Source organism: Callithrix jacchus, chromosome 15, assembly GCF_049354715.1.
Source record: "Callithrix jacchus isolate 240 chromosome 15, calJac240_pri, whole genome shotgun sequence".
Classification (NCBI taxonomy): domain Eukaryota; kingdom Metazoa; phylum Chordata; class Mammalia; order Primates; family Cebidae; genus Callithrix; species Callithrix jacchus.
Window position 1 is genome coordinate 57,350,208 of NC_133516.1, and position 21,750 is coordinate 57,371,957.

General features: G+C 37.2%; 1 protein-coding gene across 41 annotated transcripts in view; it reads left to right on the forward strand.

Annotated features, from left to right (window-relative positions):
- The window catches only part of CHL1 (cell adhesion molecule L1 like), a 200,645-nt gene extending 182,651 nt beyond the window's left edge, over nucleotides 1-17,994 (forward strand). For 26 of the 41 annotated variants that reach the window (XM_035276117.3, XM_002758566.6, XM_078351491.1 and 23 more), the window contains 5 exons: nucleotides 3,171-3,350; nucleotides 6,650-6,811; nucleotides 7,450-7,581; nucleotides 9,910-9,982; nucleotides 13,785-17,994. In XM_035276117.3, coding sequence (XP_035132008.2) covers nucleotides 3,171-3,350; nucleotides 6,650-6,811; nucleotides 7,450-7,581; nucleotides 9,910-9,982; nucleotides 13,785-14,001 — 764 coding nt within the window. In that variant the 3' untranslated portion in view covers nucleotides 14,002-17,994. The remainder of the gene's footprint in view (nucleotides 1-3,170; nucleotides 3,351-6,649; nucleotides 6,812-7,449; nucleotides 7,582-9,909; nucleotides 9,983-13,784) is intronic. The other 15 variants (XM_078351502.1, XM_078351509.1, XM_078351501.1 and 12 more) reach the window with 1 other exon arrangement.
- The last annotated feature ends 3,756 nt before the right edge of the window (nucleotides 17,995-21,750 follow it).

Genomic DNA, 21,750 nt, shown 5'->3' on the forward strand with positions numbered 1-21,750 from the left:
GCTGCCATTCTTCCTTGTAGCCAAGGGGTTTGTAAACTGGCTTGCAGGCCAAGTTTAGCCTGCTGCTTGTTTTTATAAATAAATTTTTATTACAACATGGCCATGTCCACTTATTTATGTATTGTCTACAGCTGCTTTTTCCCTGGAATAACAAAGTTGAGTCATCTCTACAGAGACTATGTGGCCTACAAACACTAAATGTTTACCATCTGGCCCTTTAAAGAAAGGTTTGCTTTCCCATTTTAGAAAAAAAGCAGTGTGCTAATGGGTACACAAAAAATGTATTTAATGTTTATATGTAAGATGTTTGGAGATGTAAGAAACACGTAAGAGAGTTATTAAATGATGTGATGGAGATTCAAAGCACAGGTGCCTTCCCCACTACTTCTTCTGCCTCAGATACATGCTTCTAGATTCAATCCTAAATATAATTGTGTCTATCAAATTCTCTGTGGGTTGCTCACTGTTTCATGGAGATGGTATTGAGAAGACTAAATAATTGTCTTTGGGTTATTACTCAGAATGGTCTCAGCCCACATGCTGCTGTGCAGCTAGGTCTTGTGAACGTATTTAAATGAAATCAGGTCATTTTTAATAGTGGCACTTCCCATCTCGAAGAGTCCTCGAGTCTAAGCATCATCTTAAAATGGAAATTAGGGGATTGATGTTATAGAAAATTTTAGCAACATCTCATCATGAAAATTTTAGACTTTGAAGACATGAATTCTCAAAACACCAGAACAGCAGAGACCCAGCATACACTGCTTACAAAAGTTAACTTCATCATAACCCTGTTGTGCTACTTTCACATCAGCTCAAGACTTCCAGCAATCCAGGTCACATATTTGCTTCAGCTTCTGATGGTTTCTGCTGAAATTAGCACCTATGTTTAAATATTTACAGGCATAATCCCAACAGAAGTAGATTTTAGCATATTTGAGTGCTTGCTCTGTAGCAGGATCAGTACTGAGTGTTTCTCTTTGCATTGCATCATTAAAATAAGAAATCTATTAGATAAATACTATCACTATTTTATGAATGAGAGAATTGAAATGTATAGAGTGTACTCACATAGAGTCAAGCAGTAAAATAAGTGTTAAGTAATAATGCAAAGCAAGATAAGTCTAATTCTAGATGTTGAGATCTTAACCTTATATTATTCCACAAACTGGTTTTCAAAAAAGTTGTAAGAACTGAAGAAATATTTGAAGATTTTTTAAAATGTCAATTTGTCTGGTAAAGATATACCTTTTCCTTATCCTAATAATAAGAAACTCAACTTATTAAATTCCAACCTTCAAATTGATCTGTTCATAACATTTGAGTTTATTTAAAAACAAGTTCTTAGAACATAGAAGTTGAAATATTAACAATTGTAATGATTATTAAACTGCTTGATATGTGGACTCTAAAATAAAATAATATAAAATTGTTTTGTTCTCTATTAAGTGACCAAAACATTTTAGATTATCTTTTTCTTACTGCTACTAGATGTTCTAAATTGTTGCAATTAATATGTATGAGAGCTCTATGTATATTCTCCTGAATTATTATATTGATTGTAGTAGCTTTTCAATTAACCTTGTGGTGATTCACAATTACGTTTTCAAAAAATCTAAAAGAGTGATGATTTCAGCTCCTTCTTTCCAATGTTTGGATGCCTAGTTTTTATTTTTCTTCTTCTTCTTTGTTTTGCTTTTTTTCTTTTTGTGAGATGGAGTCTCCCTCTCTCACCCAGACTGGAGTGCAATGGTATGATCTTGGTTCACTACAACACCTGCCTCCCGGGGTCCAAGTGATTCTCCTGCCTCAGACTCCTGAGTAGCTGAGACTACAGGCAAATGCCACCACACCTAGCTAATTTTTGTATTTTTAGTAGAGACAGGGTTTCAGCATGTTGGTCGGGATGGTCTCGATTTCTTGACCTTATGATCCACCCACCTTGGCCTCCCAGAGTGCTAGGATTATAAATGTGAGCCATCACCCCCGGCCTACTTTTTCCTTTCATTGATTGAATTGCATTTTATGGACCAAAAGAGGTATTTTATGTCAATAATAAATGCATTTTTTAACCTCTATGTTATCTTGGACTGAGAGTCAAGAGGATTTATTCTATAATTTTTCTTGCCACTAGCAGCTGCACTATCTTAGATGTATTTCATGTCTTGGACTATTATTATAATAATCTTATTATACTCCATGCTCTTACACAAATCCCATGTCTGTGCTGGGTTACAAATTCTTTTTTATTTATTTATTTATTTGAGATGAAGTTTCACTCTTGTCATCCAGGCTAGAGTGCAGTGGCACAACTGGGGCTCACTGCAACCTCCACCTCCCAGGTTCAAGGGATTATCCTGCCTCAGCCTCCCGAGTACCTGGGATTACAGGCACCTGCCACCATGCTCAGCTAATTTTTGTATTTTTTTTTTTTTTAGTAGAGACAGGATTTCACCATGTTGGGCAGGCTGGCCTCGAACTCCTGACTTCATGATTTGCCCACTTTGGCCTCCCAAAGTGCTGGTATTACTGGCATAAGCCACCGTGCCTGGCCTACACATTCTTTAAAAGAAGCTATCTGATCCAGCTTTTTGCAATTAGCACTTTACATAGTACTTAGTACTCAGTAGATACACTTAAATATTTAATATATTCCTTCATTTATTGATTCTATGTATATTGAGTAGCTATTTAGTGCCATATGTTAAACTAGAAACCATAGAACACACAAATAAATCATCGTCTGAATTATTCTTCCAAAAGGAAATTACAAGTACTTAAGTCAAAGATACACTGAAAATATAATAATGTGGAAAAATCCATTATTATTAACAGGTGTTATGAAGCTGGAGCAGTTGTCTCCAATATAGCTCAGGGATTAAGGATGCTTCTCTGGAGTCAAAAGGGCGTGGTTTGGATTCAAATTCAGTTTGCAAATTTACAGACTCAAGATTGGAGCAAGGCACTTGTTCTTGCTAGACCTCTGTTTTGTCATGCATGATACAGTCATAGTAGTTGTATGTACCTCATAGGATTAAATGAGTTGATGGTTATAAATCATTAAGATATTTTTACATACCACAAGTATAAGGAGAAACAAAAATAATGAAGAATGCAACTTTAATGGTTAAACACGACATTTGAGCTGTTGTTCATGTTTATTTCTTTAGTAAATGACACCTACGAGATTGGAGAATTAAATGATATCAACATTACAACTCCATCAAAGCCCAGCTGGCATCTCTCAAACCTCAATGCAACTACCAGGTACAAATTCTACTTGAGGGCTTGCACTTCAAAGGGTTGTGGAAAACCGATCACTGAGGAAAGCTCCACCTTAGGAGAAGGGAGTAAGTATAAGAGACTTCTCTTTTTAACACAGGCTTTAAAAAGAGGCTGCATCTTTTTGAACAGTTTCCCTGAAAGGAAAACACCAAACTAGTCATTGTAAATTAGAAATGATTGTGATCTCAATCTGTCTGACCTTCTGTTTTCCAGTAACACAGAGGCAGAATTTATTAATCTTGTTTGTAAAGTTCACATTGACTCAATTTATGGATTTCTGCACAATACAAATCAAATTATAGCTTAGCGTATACAAGGTCAGGAACTACAATTTTACTGAATTAAAGTAGAGGAATGTAAGGTCACAAAGCTATTCAGAAGGTTAGTAAAGACATGTTTTTCTTTTAGAAATGTTTCCATACAGAAAAATATTTGGCTTTTGCATTGGTAGACATTACAGATCTAATACATCTCACTTCCATGACTTCACTCTATATACATTGATTCATATGTCGATTTTGTTTTACTGTCCAATGATTGATGCCAAATAAAAGGCTTATAAATCTTTGGTTTCACTTGTAACACAATTTTCCTAATTCAATTACACTTTCCTATTTTTTTATAGTTTTAAACATTTTCCTTCCCAAATTACAACTCCAGTTATGATTTTAACAAGGTTCTTGCTAAGCTTTCTATGATATCAATAGGACCTCTGCAAAAAGTCAGACCAGAGAAACTGATGTACACACTAACAAGTTTAACAAAGAGAGATTTATGTAGGATTTAGGCTGGTTAGGCATGGGAGGATATTGGGGGAAGAAAGGAAGGATATACAGGTGGCAGAAAGGGAAGCAGAGTTGTTTATCATGTATTAAGGTTGGTGCAAAAGTTGTTTATCTATCACATATTAAGGTTGGTGCAATTGCGGCCTTTGCTATTAAAAGTAGTAATTACTTTTGCACCAACCTAATACTATGTGTCAGACTGTGTTCTGGTTGCTTTTTCAAATTGTGGATTAGAAAAATGGTAGTATCAATGAAAGAAATGTCACAAAGGGGCAAAAATAGTAAAGAAAATTCAATTGCCTATTATTATTGAAGATGATCACTGTGTTTGCGTGTGAATGGTTATTGGTTTGTTTCTACCTCTTATTGTGCCTACTATATCTAACTAATAAAAAACGTATGCTCTTCTCTGATTCCTTAAATATTTAAAACCCCTTTTATGTGGGAAAAGTATATAATTCAAATAATTCCTTCCTTAAAACTCAAAAAGTATTCCCAAGGATGAATTGAACACCAAGTGAAATGAAGAACTTATTTCACTGACTGTACTTACTCATAAAGTCAAAGATGGGGATTGAAAACTTTGCAGTAACTATAAGGTTCTTGTTTCTCAAGCATTGAAACTGACATCAGGTGTTCAATACAAAGTAAGGTGTCCAATACTCAGAATGGAGTAGTTCAAACATACAACTTCCATATTTTTAAAAACAGAATTTCAGGCATGGAATTGGTTGCTATTTTGATAAAAACCAAGACCATAATGTGCATGAAAAATGCTAATCCCACTCTTGCCAATCTGAAGAATTTAAGAAAAAATATTCATGGAATTACCTTACAAGTGTTACACATTCTAGTACATATGTTGGAAAATTTGGGCAAGGTTGCATTCATGCTTGAGAAATTGTTTTTGAAGAATGAAAATGCTGTTCATCTGATTTTACAATGGATGTGGCATCTTTTCTTCAAACTAAAAGTGTAACTAGTTTGCTACATGTCATTTCTTCACTGTCTTATGTGTCAGGAATTTAAAAATGATTCTTACTAGTGTGTTTATGCTCTTTTTCAGGAACCTGCATTTTCAGTATTCCAGCTACTACCCCCTTCCCCAATTGACACTGATTTCTCTTCTATAGGCATGTCTTGCTATATGTACAGGGAAAAAATATAATCTCTTTTTCCACTAGAGTTCAACATAATCTTTGAAACAAATACATATTTCCACTGAGGAGATACATCTTGTTATCACTAAGCACTCTAAAAATGATCACTTGTACAAATTGGAATCTACTACTATGCATCTTTCTTCTTGCTCTGCCTGTGTAGCTTATTTCAAGGTCATTTGGTGTTTGTTCAAAAAATAGGGTTAGACTGACAAGCATTTTTCTCTGATTGTTTTTAGGTTGTCACTCTGATTTTCAAGTACATCATATTCCATAATCTTAAGAGAGAAAAAGATGGCGTTAATAAGAAATGTTATTTTTGTGTCATTAGTGGTTTGAATAAATCACTTGCTTTACTCTATTTTTCAAAAGCTTGCACTACTTAATGTTTTACTAATATCCCTATTTTTTAAGGTCAAAATTAACTGCACTCTGTTTCAATGATGCTTAATCTTGAAAGCTTTGCTCATATAGTTGGCCTTATTTCTCTCATGGTGTCATTTTTAATAAAATCCGTTTTGTTATTTAGTAACTATATAATCAATTTTATTCTATAGTGAAAATGCATAATGAAATATTGATCTGTAACACATAGCCAGTTAAGAGTTTCATAACCCCTTGTAGTCTCAATAAGAAACATATTTTATATCAATGTTTTATTTTCTAGGTTATATTTATTATATTGAGTTGATTCCAGCAAAACTATGGATCACATGCAAAAATATTTTATACATTTGGTGGCAAGATCAGAAGTTAACATATTTTTATTAAACTTGATGTATTTTATCTGCTGCTGTGAGATTCTACTATTAACATATTGACATACTAATATTTTTTGAAAAGTATTAACTTCTAACATCGCTTTCAAAATGTCAGTAAAACCATTCTATATGTATGTACCTACAAGCCTGCACTTCATATAGTTTGTGCTTCTATAAATTTTAAATATGTAATATATGACCATATTGTAATGCTATTTCATCAGTTTATGGAGAAAACCAAGGCAAAAAAGTAATACATAGTTAGTTAAGATTATAAGGTTATATGCTGTCAATTATAAGTCAAAAGGCCATATTCGGTTTCCATTAGGTTTGTGAAAATCCAGATTACAGCAAATTATATTGTATAATTTTTTTAAATCTATGGTTTTGAACCATTCTTGTGACCAGGCAGATTTACAGTACCATTTCATCTTAAATGGCCATGAATTGAGTTCACTTCATTTACTTAATTTCATTTTATTAAAAAAGAAAGTTGAAATGGTGATTTTCTTGATCTCCTGGTAATTCAAGAACTATCTGAGAAAATATGGTATAAGTGACTTTTTTATTCACCTCAAATAACAGTATTTTTTAAATTTTTTGTGTCCTGTTTTTCCATGATTACAATTCATATGATTTCACTGTGTACATTTCTTAGGTAAAGGTATCGGGAAGATATCAGAAGGAGTAAATCTTACTCAAAAGACTCACCCAATAGAGGTATTTGAGCCGGGAGCTGAACATATAGTTCGCCTCATGACAAAGAATTGGGGTGATAACGATAGCATTTTTCAAGATGTAATTGAGACAAGAGGGAGAGGTGAGAAATGAGATTATATTTGGGGACGTCTTAGTCAATCTGTGTCCTGTAGAATATTCAGTATTGCATATGTCCTATATTAAACATATAAACACTAGCATATTAGTTATGAAAATCATTATTTCAATTTTTTTGACATAATATTTTTAAATGATCAAAATGAACATTGTTCCGCAATAGTCCAACTTATCCTTTATTTTTTTTGTACCAGAGTTGTTGCCTAAAATTATCTCCTGCTAATTAATACATGTTAATAACACAAACTAAAAAGAAAAAAAAACAAGACAAAGCAGAAACCACTGGGTTCCACGGTCATCTGCTTCTAACCAAGGCAGCTTGTGCTTTTGTTTGCTCCTTGCTGTTTCTGAGTTTAACCTCATCTGCCTTCACTATCCTTCTTTGGTTTTTCATCCTCAGAATCAAATATAACTGGAAGAAATTGCTTTTTAAATAAAGAAGGAAAAAAGTTATCATTATTCTCCCACTAACATGTCCTTCAAATTGCATTCTATCTGGGGTTATTTAAAAAATTGATACTATTTAGTATGTTTAAAAACGATGCCTAATTTTCCCAAATGTTATAGAACACCAAAAACTGTTTCTAGTGTTCAGTGTTTTGACTTCTCTTTCTACAACAGAATATGCTGGTTTATATGATGACATCTCCACTCAAGGCTGGTTTATTGGATTGATGTGTGCGATTGCTCTTCTCACACTAGTATTGTTAACTGTTTGCTTTGTGAAGAGGAACAGAGGTGGAAAGTACTCAGGTAAAATTGTTTTTCAATCGATTTTCAATTTATAAAATAGCATTTTCTGGGAAGCATTCTTTAGAGACATCTTTTTTTAAAAAAATACACATTCAAGACAAATTTATATTAGCAAATTAGATGTACAATGCACTGAGAGGAAAAACATATTGCTAAATTAACCAAAGAAAATATGTATGGTCTAGAGTATTATTTCCCTCTAGTTACTTGGTTCTAGTTTCCAGCACTTAAAATATGTTCTAAACAAAGTTGATAATAATTCCAAGCTTCTATTGTCCATCTGTAAAATATCAGAGACATTTAGAGATGTATTACTAAGTCACATATATGCTTTAATGTCTTAAGAAATGATCTATCTATAGCACGCCTCTCTCTTTGCCTGACATACGTGACTCCTATTTTCTTTGCACTAGTACATTCTAACATTACTGGCTCCACTGGTCAACTTTGTTGGAGTTAATCATTACTAGGAATGCATTTCTTATTACCATGGCATGTATTAGACACACTGCCTCTTGAATTAATGATACATAAGATATGATACATAAAAACCATTGTGGTTGGTAATATGTTTGCCTTTAATTTCATTCAAATTCCAAATTTGTTTTGTCTTTTGCAGATATACATATTGTATCAAGATGATGATGATTATCAGTATTGTTTAGTATTCACAATGCTTTTAGATTGGGACAAAGATTTAGACTACACTGCTGTTTGTTTCATGATGTTGAAATTTATGAGACGTTCCTTATTGGCTTATGATTTATTTAGCAAATATTTATTGGGAACTCATCATCTGCATAGAAACACTGAGAGCATAATTTCTAGGTTTTTGTAAAATGACATGCATAATTTATGGAGTTAAGCATTTCACTTTTTCATCTGAAGACTGAATGATTTTGAATTAAGTTCACAATAACTATTAACTGTTCTGAATAATTAATGGGAAACATTAAACAGTTACAGCATTCTCTTATCCCCAACAAATAATCATTTGTGAATTGTGGCCCTATCCAGATTCTAAAAATGTTTCTTCAAATCATACCCTGAAAAGAAAAAAAAAAATCAACATTTCATATTGTAGGGCAACTAAGAGAATCTACTAGGTCTCTGCATGTAGTAATAAAAAGTTCTGTGAAGAACGATTTATATTTGATGGTGTTTCTTCTTTTTTTTGAGACGAAGTTTCGCTCTTGTTACCCAGGCTGGAGTGCAATGGCGCGATCTCGGCTCACCGCAACCTCCGCCTCCTGGGATCAGGCAATTCTCCTGCCTCAGCCTCCTAAGTAGCTGGGATTACAGGCACGCGCCACCATGCCCAGCTAATTTTTTGCACTTTTAGTAGAGACGGGGTTTCACCATGTTGACCAGGATGGTCTCGATCTTGACCTTGTGATCCACCCACCTCGGCCTCCCAAAGTTTTTTTTAAGTTGAGGGAACAGGAGATTTTTTGGTCTTTTATTCCTCTATTTAGAATAAAATCTAAATGAAAAATGTCAATGGATAACTTAATATTCATATTGTTTCAAAAATTTTGAGTAAGAGTGATGCAGAACAACCAAATGATGGCTCTTTTTATTGAGACAGGGTATTGCTCTGTTGCCCAGGCTACAGTGGTGCAGTGGCACTATCTCAGCTTAGTGCAACCTCTTCCTTCCAGGCTCAAGCGATCCTCCCACCTCAGCCCTTCATGTAACTGGGACTACAGGTGTTTGCTATCACGCTTGTCTAATTTCCATTTTTAATAGAGACAGGGTCTTGGTATGTTGCCCAGGCTGATTCAAACTCCTGATCTCAAGTGTTCTGCCTGCCTTGGCCTCCCGAAGTGCTGTGATTACTGGCATGAGCCACCATGCCCAGCCTTGATTGACTTTTTAAAATCAATTTAGTTTAATGGCGTAGATCTAATAGGAATATGTGACATCTTCAGAAAGTTCAGATAATAAAATAAATATTTAGTAATTTGGTCTTCACTGAGAAGTCAAACTAATTTGGGCTCTTCCAATAAGACTTCTTGTTCACATAATATTGAGTAGTCACATGAAAATATGCAAAGTGCTGCAGGTGTGATGGCAAATAAGTAGAACCCCCAAAATCCCGACTCTTTTTGTTTAAACAAAGAAGCGACTGATGGGCTATAGATACAGCCATGAAAAAACAAAACAAAACAAAACAAACAAACAAACAAAAACATTGCCTCACTGGTATCAAAAAATTTGAGCAATGTTGTTCTTATTGATTATCTATCATTCCACAGCACTGGTAAAATGCCTTTAAACAGTCACTGTATTACTTTCCCTTCCTATTTTTTTTTTTTCCTTTTTCAGTTAAAGAAAAGGAAGATTTGCATCCAGATCCAGAAATTCAGTCAGTAAAAGATGAAACCTTTGGTGAATACAGGTAAACATAAGATTCTGTGTTAAAATGTATCAAAACACATATTCATCATGTAAGCTTAAATGAACAAAAAAGTGTTTATTCTTAATAAAAAGGTTACAGAACTATAAGGTAATGATCCTATAAAGAATACTTTTTTTTCAAATAGGGCCCACTTAAGTACTATCTACCAAATTGCTGTGTGTGTGGTGAGGGTGTATAAAGAAGTACAGTCTAGGCAGAAGTGTGGGTTAGGACACTTTTCTTGAAGCTCTGTACCTAACACAAAGACACTATTTTTATTTAGGTTGAATATCTATTTGGGATAGCTAAAACATCTTTAACATGGTCATTATGAAGTCAGGTTGTATCCAGTTTGCATCCACATACACATATCTGTATACCTACTGTGTTGCACCTGCAAAGGTAAGTGAGTTACAAACCCTGTCCTCTAGACGAAACTAATCAGCAGAGAAAAATATCTCTATCTGCAAATAACTGTAATAAATTGAATAGAATAAAGGAGCACAAAAGAGAGCAACTATTTCTACCCAGACAGGATTTTGGGGAAAAGGATCATCCAAATGAGATAAGTTAAGCCTTAAAGGATAAAAAAGATTGTTACTCTTAGTCACTGGAAAGAGGATGACCAAATGTGTGAGGACATGTCAGGCAAGGGAGGAATGGCAAGAGTCTAGTCTAAGTTAGGTAGGAATCTTTTGGGGGACGTGTTAAATTGTCTAATTCTCCTGTTCTCTCTCTTCATCTTCCCCTTTCTACTACTCTCTCAACTTCTTAGCTCTTTTTTCTTTTAATGCCATCAATTTTTTTTTCAGCTAACAGACCTATTGTAAGTTCCAGGTTTGTATCAATTTTAGCACATGGGAAGTCAAATAAGAAATCTGATTGGTCCTGATTCTCTCATCCCTGGATTCATCACTCCAGCCAGAGATATGGAGTATTTTCATTAGCTAATTGATATACATTTGAGCTTACCCATACTCTACTTTGTACTATGCTTATTTTTCTGTCTTATACTTAGACAATATCCTTTTTAAAATATTTTTATATTTCTTAATAAGTGACTTTAAAGTCTTTCCAGAATAAACAACAATAAAGATAAAGAGAGAAAAAGAAAGAGAAAAAAAGAATTTTGGACCTTTACAAGTTGTTCTCATTACTGTTGTATTAGTTATCAGTTGCCACATAACAATAACCACAAATTCATAACAGCTTAAAACAATAAACATTTATTATTTCAATGTCATCATAATTCAGGAATCCAGACATGGCTTAGCTGGGTGCCTCTGGTTCAGGATCTCTCATGAGGTTACAGCAAGGTTTTGACCAGGGCTATGGTTTCCTGTAAAGGTTCAGCCAGAGTACAAGTCATTCCTAGGCCACTCATGTAGCTGTTGGCAGGATATCGTTCCAATACAGACTGTTGAACTAAGGGATTCAGTTCTTCACAGACCAGAGGTCATTCCTAATTCCATACCATGTGTATCTCTTCATAGGGCTATTCACAACATGGCATCTGGCTTCCTTCAGATTTAGTGAGCCAGCGAGCAAGAGAGAGCACCCAAGTTGGAAGCCACAAGTACTTTTGTAACCTAATCTTGGAAGTGATATACCATCAATTTTGTTGTATTCTATAGGAGCAAGTCAGTAAGTTTAGCCCACAGCCCAAGGGAAGAGGATTACACAAGGCACAAATTCCATGAGGCAATGATCACTGAGGACCTTCAACAACTTTTCAAAAGCTGAGGCAGGAGAACTGCTTGAACTCAGGTCCTTGAATCAAAAGGACCTTCAACAACTTTTCAAAAGCTGAGGCAGGAGAATTGCTTGAACTCAGGAGGTAGAGGTTGCAGTGAGCCGAGATTGTGCCACTGCACTCCAGCCTGGGCAACAGAGTGAGAATCCATCTCAAAAAGAAAAAAAAAGAAAGAAAGAAGAAAACTTTTGAAAGACAGTATTAGCTCAGTTTTACAGGCAAGAAAACAAAAACAATACCTTGTCTAAAAACCCATTTCCCCACACCCTGTTGCTTCTTTTTAAAGATAGCTAACATCATCCCCTGAATTATTTCCTACGGCATCCCTTTTTAGTAGTTGATGTGTTTTCCAACCTCTTTCCCCCAAACGACACGTTTATCAGGAAAATGTCTACTTTCTGCATTATCCCAGGAGACACTTTTATAAGATGCAGTGCTCTTGCATAACATGAGTTCTAATCCTTCTAGCTTCTAATAATAGTACCTTTTAGTTTTCTTTACTCTTCATTTCCTGGTTCCTCAGCCAATGCCTTATCTTTTTTCTGCATTTGTTTCTGTAACTGCAGTATCCTAATTCAAGAGCCAATTATCATATCAGTCAGGGTAGCCTGTGTTATGCTGCTGTGAAAACAACTCCAAAAGCATTTTCTTTGTCAAGTTGTGTGTCCCACAGAGATTGCTGTTTTCATCTTAGTCACTTAGGAGCACTGGCTGGTAGATGAGAATCCAGGGTTGCTACAGCAGAGAAAATATAATGTAGCAAACTGAGCACTGGCTTTAAATCTTCTACTTGGAAGGGTCACCTTTGCTCACTCTTTTTTTCAACTAAAGAAAATTCCATGGTGGCATATAACACAGATTAAACCATCCTGCTTTATTCCCAGAAACCTGACATATCTGATGAATAGCACTGGTGAATACCACAAATCATAAAGTGATATATATATACATCTAAATTACATTCCAAATGCTTCATTTATCAAATTTTATAAAATTATTTTATATGATGTATAGCTTCATAGTGTAATACTAGTTGGTACTGAAAAATGTCTTGATCCAAAATTTAGAAGATCATACTATTTGAAAAGCATTTTACTAATGGAGTTGCTTCTGTTCATGAATAAAACTCCTACCATAAATATAGTATACTCATTTATGTTCTTACCAGCCATTTCTTTCTGTCTTAAAATGTAACAAACTTGAGTTGTTAACTATATTAAAGCAAGTTATTTGGTTTTGAAAACAGAATATGATTGGTATTTAAAAGAAAACTTTTTGGAAGGATATAAGAGAATCAAAAGGATCAGAAGTAAAGACAGAAGATCAAGACTTGGAAGCCAGGAGCTCCAAAAGTTCACAAAAGCAAGGGAAATTGCATGTGTTCTCTGTCTGAGTCCACTAGGGGCTGCTGTAACAAAATATCATAAATTGGGTGGCTTATAAAAAAACAGAAACTTAACTTCTCATAGCTCTGGAAACCTAAGATAAAGGTGCCAGCATTTTTAATGTCTGGCAAAGTTTTACTTTCTGGGTGAGCGAGAGCACCTTCTCATTATGTCCTCACATCATGGACGGGGTAGGGCAGCTCTCTGGGGCCTCTTCTCTAAGGGTGCTCATCTCGTTCAGGAGGGCTTCACCTTATTGCCTAATCACTTCCCAAAGGCTCCACCTCTATCACCCTCACATGGATTATCAGGTTTTAACATAGGAAGGTTGGGGGGACACAGGAATTCAGACCATAGCAGCCACTATGGAAATCAACATGTTGAATCCCACATGTTCTACAAAAGCTAAGTTGTCAATTTTAAAAGGAAGCAGAAGTGTTGTGAATAGTGAAAACTTGTTTTGATGCAAATTGTTTATGACTCTGTAAACATGTGCTTACAGACTGTAAACTTTGTTAACATGCGTGTTAGTATCATGTGGGCTTTAGTATATGAATGTCCTTCAATGCTAATATGAGTGTCTGTTAGCACTTGTGAATGTCTTGCTTTATGTGAATATGGGTATTAGATTTTGTTGAACTATTTTTGTTTGTTTGTTTTCTAGTGACAGTGATGAAAAACCTCTCAAAGGAAGCCTTCGGTCCATTAATAGGGATATGCAGCCTACTGAAAGTGCTGACAGCTTAGTCGAATACGGAGAGGGAGACCATGGTCTATTCAATGAAGATGGATCATTTATTGGTGCTTATGCTGGATCTAAGGAGAAGGGATCTGTTGAAAGCAATGGAAGTTCTACAGCAACTTTTCCACTTCGGGCATAAACACAATGCATGTAAGCAACACTACTGGTTCACTCCAATCTTCCATATTTATCTGTTCAAGGGAGCAAGAACTTTCATATAGGAATAGAAACATGTTGGCCGAAGATTTCATCCAGAATTAATATCCTGCAATTATGTTGAAAAAAAAAAAATAGCACTGCCTTCAAAATATAAAATGCCAAGTACTTCAGGCCTGTTTTGTTTTTGTTTTCAGGTGCTCAAAATGCAAAACACAAAACAAATCCTGTATTTAGATACACCTCAACTAAATCCAAAGTCCCCATTCAGTATACAACATATTTGCCTGATTTTACCATTCAGTGTGCTTGCATAGATGTTGCTACCTTGCGGGGTTTTCTCGGTACGCACATTGGTATTCAGTCTTTGAGAACTGGCTTGGTGGCTTTGCTTCACTACAGGTTAAAAAACTATAGGCAAACTGGTTATTTAAAATGTAAAAAGGAATATGAATGTCTTATTAAAATACTTCATTGAATATATACTGTCTAAATTTATTATTTAAATTTTAGTAGCAAAAGTCATAGGTGAATAATCAACTAGTATTTATTGTGCTCCTATTTGCCCAGAGATGGTCATATTTAAACAGACTTATAACTTCTTCAGTTTCAACATGATTTTTTAAAAATTTCTGTCAGTTTTGACATCCACAAGCATCACTTTTTATGTCTGTGGTTCTTTTCCTTGGACTAAATTCAATTGCAAAGGAAGCAGTGGTCAAAAGCTTGTTTTACACAAGAACAGGCAGAAAGTGCCCATTGTTCTGGATTCTAACAGCTACATCTACTTAATATCTTCATTTCTAAATTGACTGTTTTTACCTTTTTTCTATGTTTATATAATGATATGCTTGCATATATTTCATGAATACATTGTACATATTATGTTAATATTTACACAATTTAAAATACAGATGTGTTTTATTTTGAAGTGAGAAAAGGAACATTAACAGGCATGTTTGTACAGCTCAAATATATGAGTAAGATACTGTTTTTCATCATTCCAGAGTTAAAACTAATAACACGAGGCTCCAAAACTGAAGACTTTGTATAAAGCATTTGAATTTTGTTCTTATATTGCTTTTTTTCAACAGTTTCAAAATAAAGTATCATATAAATATTGAGGGAAATGTTTTCATATTTTTCAAAATAGGTTTTTATTGTTGAATGTACATCTACCCCAGCCCCTCAAAAAAAAACCTGTTTACATAGAAATTCCTACACATGTTTGCATATATGGCATTTTAGACATCTTTGTGGTGAGAATTTTTCCCCTATATTCTCCTTTTGTCAAAGTCAGTACAAATTCAGGGAATTTATTTTCTAGCAGTTGTGATACAGTCCTTTTACAACTCTACACGAACACGTTTTAAAAACAATATGGAGGACGATGTATACATGTCAGTCAAGTTCAACATTCGACTTGACATTTTATGGAAACAGTTTTTAACCTTACCCTGAAATACTTAACTATGTTTAAGTGAAATTGACTCACAGATTTTACTTTAGTTTTTGAACTGTGATTATTGGTATATTGTTATATCCTCAACTTCGATTTATGTAACTCCTTATATTTCTCGAAGACCAAAATTTGGGGTACTTAACATGGTCAGTGCAGGAATGCACATGGAATATCTACCTGTTCTTTTGAACCTAATGTATCCTCCAAAATGCATAGACAGGAAAAGAATGTCTTCTTTAAAACTATAATTTATGGGCTCAGGATTTGATGACACTCCTGGCAGTTAAACATTTCAAAGGGGGTGCCTACCCCATGTGAGTGTAAGGATCTACACATTCATCAGTGCAACTCCAGCTCCATCCTCCTCTGATGTCTAAGGTTCAGATTTTCTGGAGGAATAGTTACCATGGTTTGATTTTTCTGGGAGAAAGTTGTGGTGCTCAGCTACTGAGGAGGGCAAGGTTGTGACATTCAGGTTTAATTCTGGCACTATTCTATCTCCTCTTCTTTGTCATCAGCCAAAATATGGTTTTTAAAGTCATGCAGGTTAGAAACAATGTCAAAAAATTAGGAATTTAATAATCTTTAAGTCAAGTTAAACACTGAAATATTTGCACTTTCTACACTTCATGTTCCCCTTTAGCTGCCTGAAAATCAAGACTGTTCCCACTCAGATTTTCTGAGTGGCTAAAATTTATGAATCTGAAAAATGAGGTTTAATAATGACTGTTTTGCTATCACAATTACCTTTCCTCAATACTATTTGGCTACTACTGGGACTCTTCAGCACAGAAAGAATAGGTCTATGATTATCCCTGATATTTTTTTTTTGAGACGGAGTTTCACTCTTGTTACCTAGGCTGGAGTGCAATGGCGCGATCTGGGCTCACCGCAACCTCCACCTCCTGGGTTCAGGCAATTCTCCTGCCTCAGCCTCCAGAGTAGCCGGGATTACAGGCACGCGCCACCACGACCAGCTAATTTTTTTTTTTTTTTTTGTATTTTTAGTAGAGACAGGGTTTCACCATGTTGACCAGGATGGGTTCGATTTCTTGACCTCATGATCCACCCACCTCGGCCTCCCAAAGTGCTGGGATTACAGGCTTGAGCCACCGCGCCCGGCCTATCCCTGATTTTAATTGTGAAATTATATGTGTATTTTATGAATCAGAATAAGCTTCAAATAAAATAAATCCAAGTAGGTTCAAATGCATTTCATTACTTTCCCTCAGAAAATGAGTAACGGAGTCCACAATGTGCAATGGTAATTATAAATTGGTGAGGATTGTTTGCAAAATGCCCACTAGCGATAAGGCAACAGCCAACATTTAGAATTTTGTTCTTAACTGGCTTTACACTAACTTTCTCTAGTCTACTGTCAATATTATTTTAATGTAATTGATTGTATATAGTCTCAAGGATGGTTGGTGGGCATGAGTTCCTAGAGAACTGTCCAAGGGTTGGGAAAATCCAAGTTCTCTTCCTGGTTCCAGCACTGATTTTGTACATAAACATGAGGCAGGTTGCTTAACCTTTTTGTTTCAAACTCTCAACTCTAAAGTGCTAGTAATAATCTCAGTTACCTTATCTTTGTCACAGGGTGTTCTTTTTTATGAAGAAAAATTTGAAAATGATAAAAGCTAAGATGCCTTTTAACTTCATAAGCAAACCTTTAATCTAATTATGTATCTAAAAGTCACCCCCACATACCAACTCAACTTTTTTCCTGTGAACACATAAATATATTTTTATAAACAAATCTACAGAAAATAAATCTACTGCTTAGTGAGCAGTATGATTTACACATGCCATTGAAAATTATTAATCAGAAGAAAATTAAGCAGGGTCTTTGCTATACAAAAGTGTTTTCCACTAATTTTGCATGTGTATTTATAAGAAAAATGCGAATTTGGTGGTTTTATTCTATTGGTATAAAGGCATCGATATTTTAGATGCACCCATGTTTGTAAAAATGTAGAGCACAATGGAATTATGCTGGAAGTCTCAAATAATATTTTTTTCCTATTTTATACTCATGGAAGAGATAAGCTAAAAAGAGGACGATAATGAGAAATGTTGGTGAGGTTTTTTAAGCATTAAAAACAGAATTGCCAATTGAAACCCTAAGTGTGTTTACATACCATTAAGATATGATTCTTGTAACAATTTTAAATTGATTATAATGGGTTTGGGTTTGTTACCTGTATCTGTGGTAGTATATATCCTAGTGTTCCTATAGTGAAATAAGTAGGGTCCAGCCAAAGCTTTCTTTGTTTTGAACCTTAAATTGTTTGATTACATCATCAAAAGAGATTAAAGGTACGTAGAACAGGTTCACCTGACTACCTTTTTCTTTTGGCTTGGATTAATATTCATAGTAGAACTTTATTAAAATGTGTTTGTATTGTAGGTGGTGTTTGTATTATGCTTATGACTATGTATGTTTGGAAATATTTTCATTATACATGAAATTCAACTTTCCAAATAAAAGTTCAACTTCATGTAATCTAAAAATGTTTGTATTCTGTTCTACACAATTGAAAAGAATCAGAATTTACATATTAATCTTAATTACTTCAGTTGCCTCTGATCCTGGAATATCTATAAATGAAATATAATTTAATAAAGTATAAATAAGATATAAATAAAATATTTTGATTCCAATTACTTTAATTTATAAATATACAATATCATCAACATTGATAAAACAATATGCCAATAAAATGTATACTTATGATAAATCTTAATTTAAGGTGAATGTATTTTTTCTGGTCATTTTTAATAAAAATGTAGAAATGTCACTTTTCAAGAAAATGTCCAATATGCTATATTTTCAATAAGGCTAGTAGATAATTTTGACATGGTCTTTTAGAAGTGGGTTACCCAATTTGGCTAAGTGGACAATTTATTGAAAATTGTGATTTTTAAAAACTGTTTAATTGACCAGGCATGGAGACTCACTGAAATCCCAGCTCTCTGAGAGGATGAGGTGGGTTGATCACTTAATGCCAGGAGTTCAAGATCAGCCTATGCAACATAGTGAGACCTCTTCTCCACAAAGATAAAAACCATGTTATCTACACCAGGCACTTTACATACAATATCACATTTAATCCTCAAACAGTCTTCTCTGGTTTTTAAATTAGGGGCCTGGGAGGTTAACTAACTTAATGAGCATCACCAGCATGGGCTAGAACTAGAAATCAAATCCAGGGATGTTTAACTCCAAAATCCTAATTCATTATATTACTAATAGTAATTTTTCTTTACCCTCACGCCTTCACCTTTTCTTAGAAATACTAAAGAAAGGTGAGTTTCAGCTTAATGCCGACTTATTGATCATGTTTACAAATACCTTGGCTTTAAGATATGTGATCAAGACGTGCTATAGAGGAAAAAAATCAATGCTTTATTGTATAAACAGTTGAATGTGTAAAACCTAAAAAGGAGTAATTCAAATAAGCCAGTTGTTTTTAAATGAATGTCACACTTTTTTTTCTATTTCCTTCACTTTTTTGGGAAACTGAAGAATAGAAAGTTTTTATTAGAAGTGGCTTCAAAAATAACTACGCTAAACATTTTTAAGTTGGTATTTGTATTTCCTTGTCAAACACCAGAATCTATGGTAGGACATCTCTCTTCTTTTGCCACTCCAAATCAGTCGACTGCATTTAGGATGATAGAAATGTTTTATATAGACATGACTGCTTCATTATGTACCAGCATGGTATGAAGAATACCAGTCACAGACGAAAGTGGAAACTCATGAGTTATTTCTAAACCTGAGGATCGCCTTCATTTTAAAAATCAATATTGCTATGGATGCTTCAGTAAAGTTTCTCCAAGTTGAAATTAATAAACTGCACTCTTAAGAATGACAGCGACTCAAGGAAGGTTGTCTAATTTGGCATTAAGAACATAATCTTGATTGCAACACCATATTAAGGGATTTTGCTAAATTAGAGGAAATAAATTTATGGAAAATCACAAAAATGATTTATGAATTGCTTGTCTCTAGAATATTAGGCATCAGATATCATCCGCCCATTATTAGAATAGTGAGGCTTCTGCGATGATTAGTCAGTCACCTCTGATGTTTTGTAACATGTGGTCATGTGAAAGCCAAAGCTTTGCAAAAATAATTGGCAGTGTGAGAACAGAACCCACTTTGGCAGCTTAATTTATAACTTTTAAATATTTGGGCATATGGCATATAGGCCTCCATTTCTCCCGCTGCCCCACTGTGCAAACACTGGTGGCGGGCAGGAGTGGGTGGTACCCGGATCCAGGTGCTCTCCCTGGCAGTTCCAGGTGCGGGGCTCCGGGGAGCGGTCTAGCAGCTGTCAGAGGCCCCGCCCCCGCCGCCCACCTCCTCAGGAATTGGCTGTCCCGGTCCCAGGGGGCTGTCCCAGGGTCGGAAAAAAGTCTGGGGTCGCAGGGGCGGGTTTTCAGTCACTCGTGGACAAAGCGTATCGCGCTCGCGTTGCGGCCTCAGGCGGAGGTCACCGTCCCTTTCCCTTTCCTTCCACAACCGCACGCGCGCTCTTCCTCCGCTACTTGCCCTCCCCCCGACTCCCGGGTCCCGCCCCTTCGAGGAAGTGTAGGGCACGCCGGTCTCCGGGCACGCGGGCGTCTGTCCCAGCAGCCCCGGGCGGTGGGCGAGGGCGCGGACTGGGGACCCGGGAGGGGAAGGGGCCGGGGCGCGGGGGCTCCCGGAAGCAAAGGCGGCCGCCGCTCGGGGACCGACTCCGCAGGTGAGAGACACCTAGAAACGGATTCTGCTTCAGGGCCCGCGCGAGCCGGGTGCCTCTGAGGGCGCGAAAGGAGCGGGCGGACGCTGCGGAGTAATTCTCGCGGCAGCGCCCAGACGCCCAACTTCGCCGCCGCACCGCGCCGCGCCGAATCGCGGCTCCTCTCTCCGCGGCCCTTCCCTCCTGTATATTCCTCTCCCCTCCTCTATATTCTCCTTCCCTCGTCCCTCTCCTCCCAGCTCTGCACGGCTCCAGGCAGGTAGAGCCCTCTCGGGGCGCGCCGGGCTGCAGCAGCTACTGCCGACCTCGCCTCGGCCCAGCGCAGGGCCTCCCGCCTCCATGGCCGGCTCTGCGCGGCGGCGGCGCCTTTGCAGGACGCGGAGCTGGCCCTGGCCGGCATCAACATGCTGCTCAACAAGGGCTTCAGGGAGTCGGACCAGCTTTTCCAACAATACAGGTGACCCGCGCGCCCCCGCCTCCCCAATCCCGCCGCGCCGCGCCTCGTGACCGGCTCACGCGCCTAGACCCGCGGCCGCGGGAGCCTCCTCCCCCTCCGTCGGTCACCAATTCCGGTTCCCAGGTCACCTTCCGGGCTAGATCGGTGGCCGGAGCGAATCCGCCACCCCCACAGCCCCCGCCCCGCAGCCCCCACGCCGGACTCCGTGGTCCTTTCCCTGCCGGGACCCGTCGCGCGCCCGCCCCTCGCCCGCAGCCTTCCCTCACTTTCTCTCTGCCTCGCCCTCCCAGAGTTGTGTCCGGTGCCGATGGGCTTCTCTGGGCGGGACAGCTGGCCTTGGGACCGGATGCGGTGTGAGGCAGCAGCGAGCCTGGGACCCAGGCTGGTCATGACTCTGGCTCGCGCGCTGCCCCGGCAGCCTTTGTGACTCTGAGGCCACCAGCAGCTGCCTGCTCCTCGCGCCTCGCGCCTCGCGCGGCTCTGCATCCTTGTGCATTCCAGACGCTTTTACTCTTCCAAACATAGGCACAATTGCTTTGCTGTGCAGGAATTTGAAAACGTCAGCCCAACTCTGCCCACTCATCTCTCTGCCTTGAGCATGGTGGGAACACACGTGTGTTCAGTTAATTTTTTATTTGTCTTAAAAAAAAAAAAAAAAGCGAAAGAACTGAAACCTGGTAGATTTCCTGTGGGGGTGGAAGGAACTTCATTTCGTTGGCGACCTGGAGTGTCTGTTCTGGCTTGAGGAAGCAAGTTTGCGATTTGTCATCTGATTGATGACAAGCTGTAAAGTTGTTGATTAGCAGCTTTCTCGAACACGTTTAAGGGCCATAAGCTTCACACTTTGGAGACGCTGTGGTATGGTTGGAATGAGAGGACCAATGTGCAGCTGTGATGGAGAGGCTGCGTTTGTAAGAATGAGAGGGGAGACGGAGTGATGCCTGAAGTCTCAGACCTCAAAGAATGGCGGTTTCTACCCAGCAGAGCTTCCGCCTTCTTAGTGGCAAAGCAAATATCTCACTACTATGAACTTTTCACTAAAATCCTTTTACTTTTAAATTG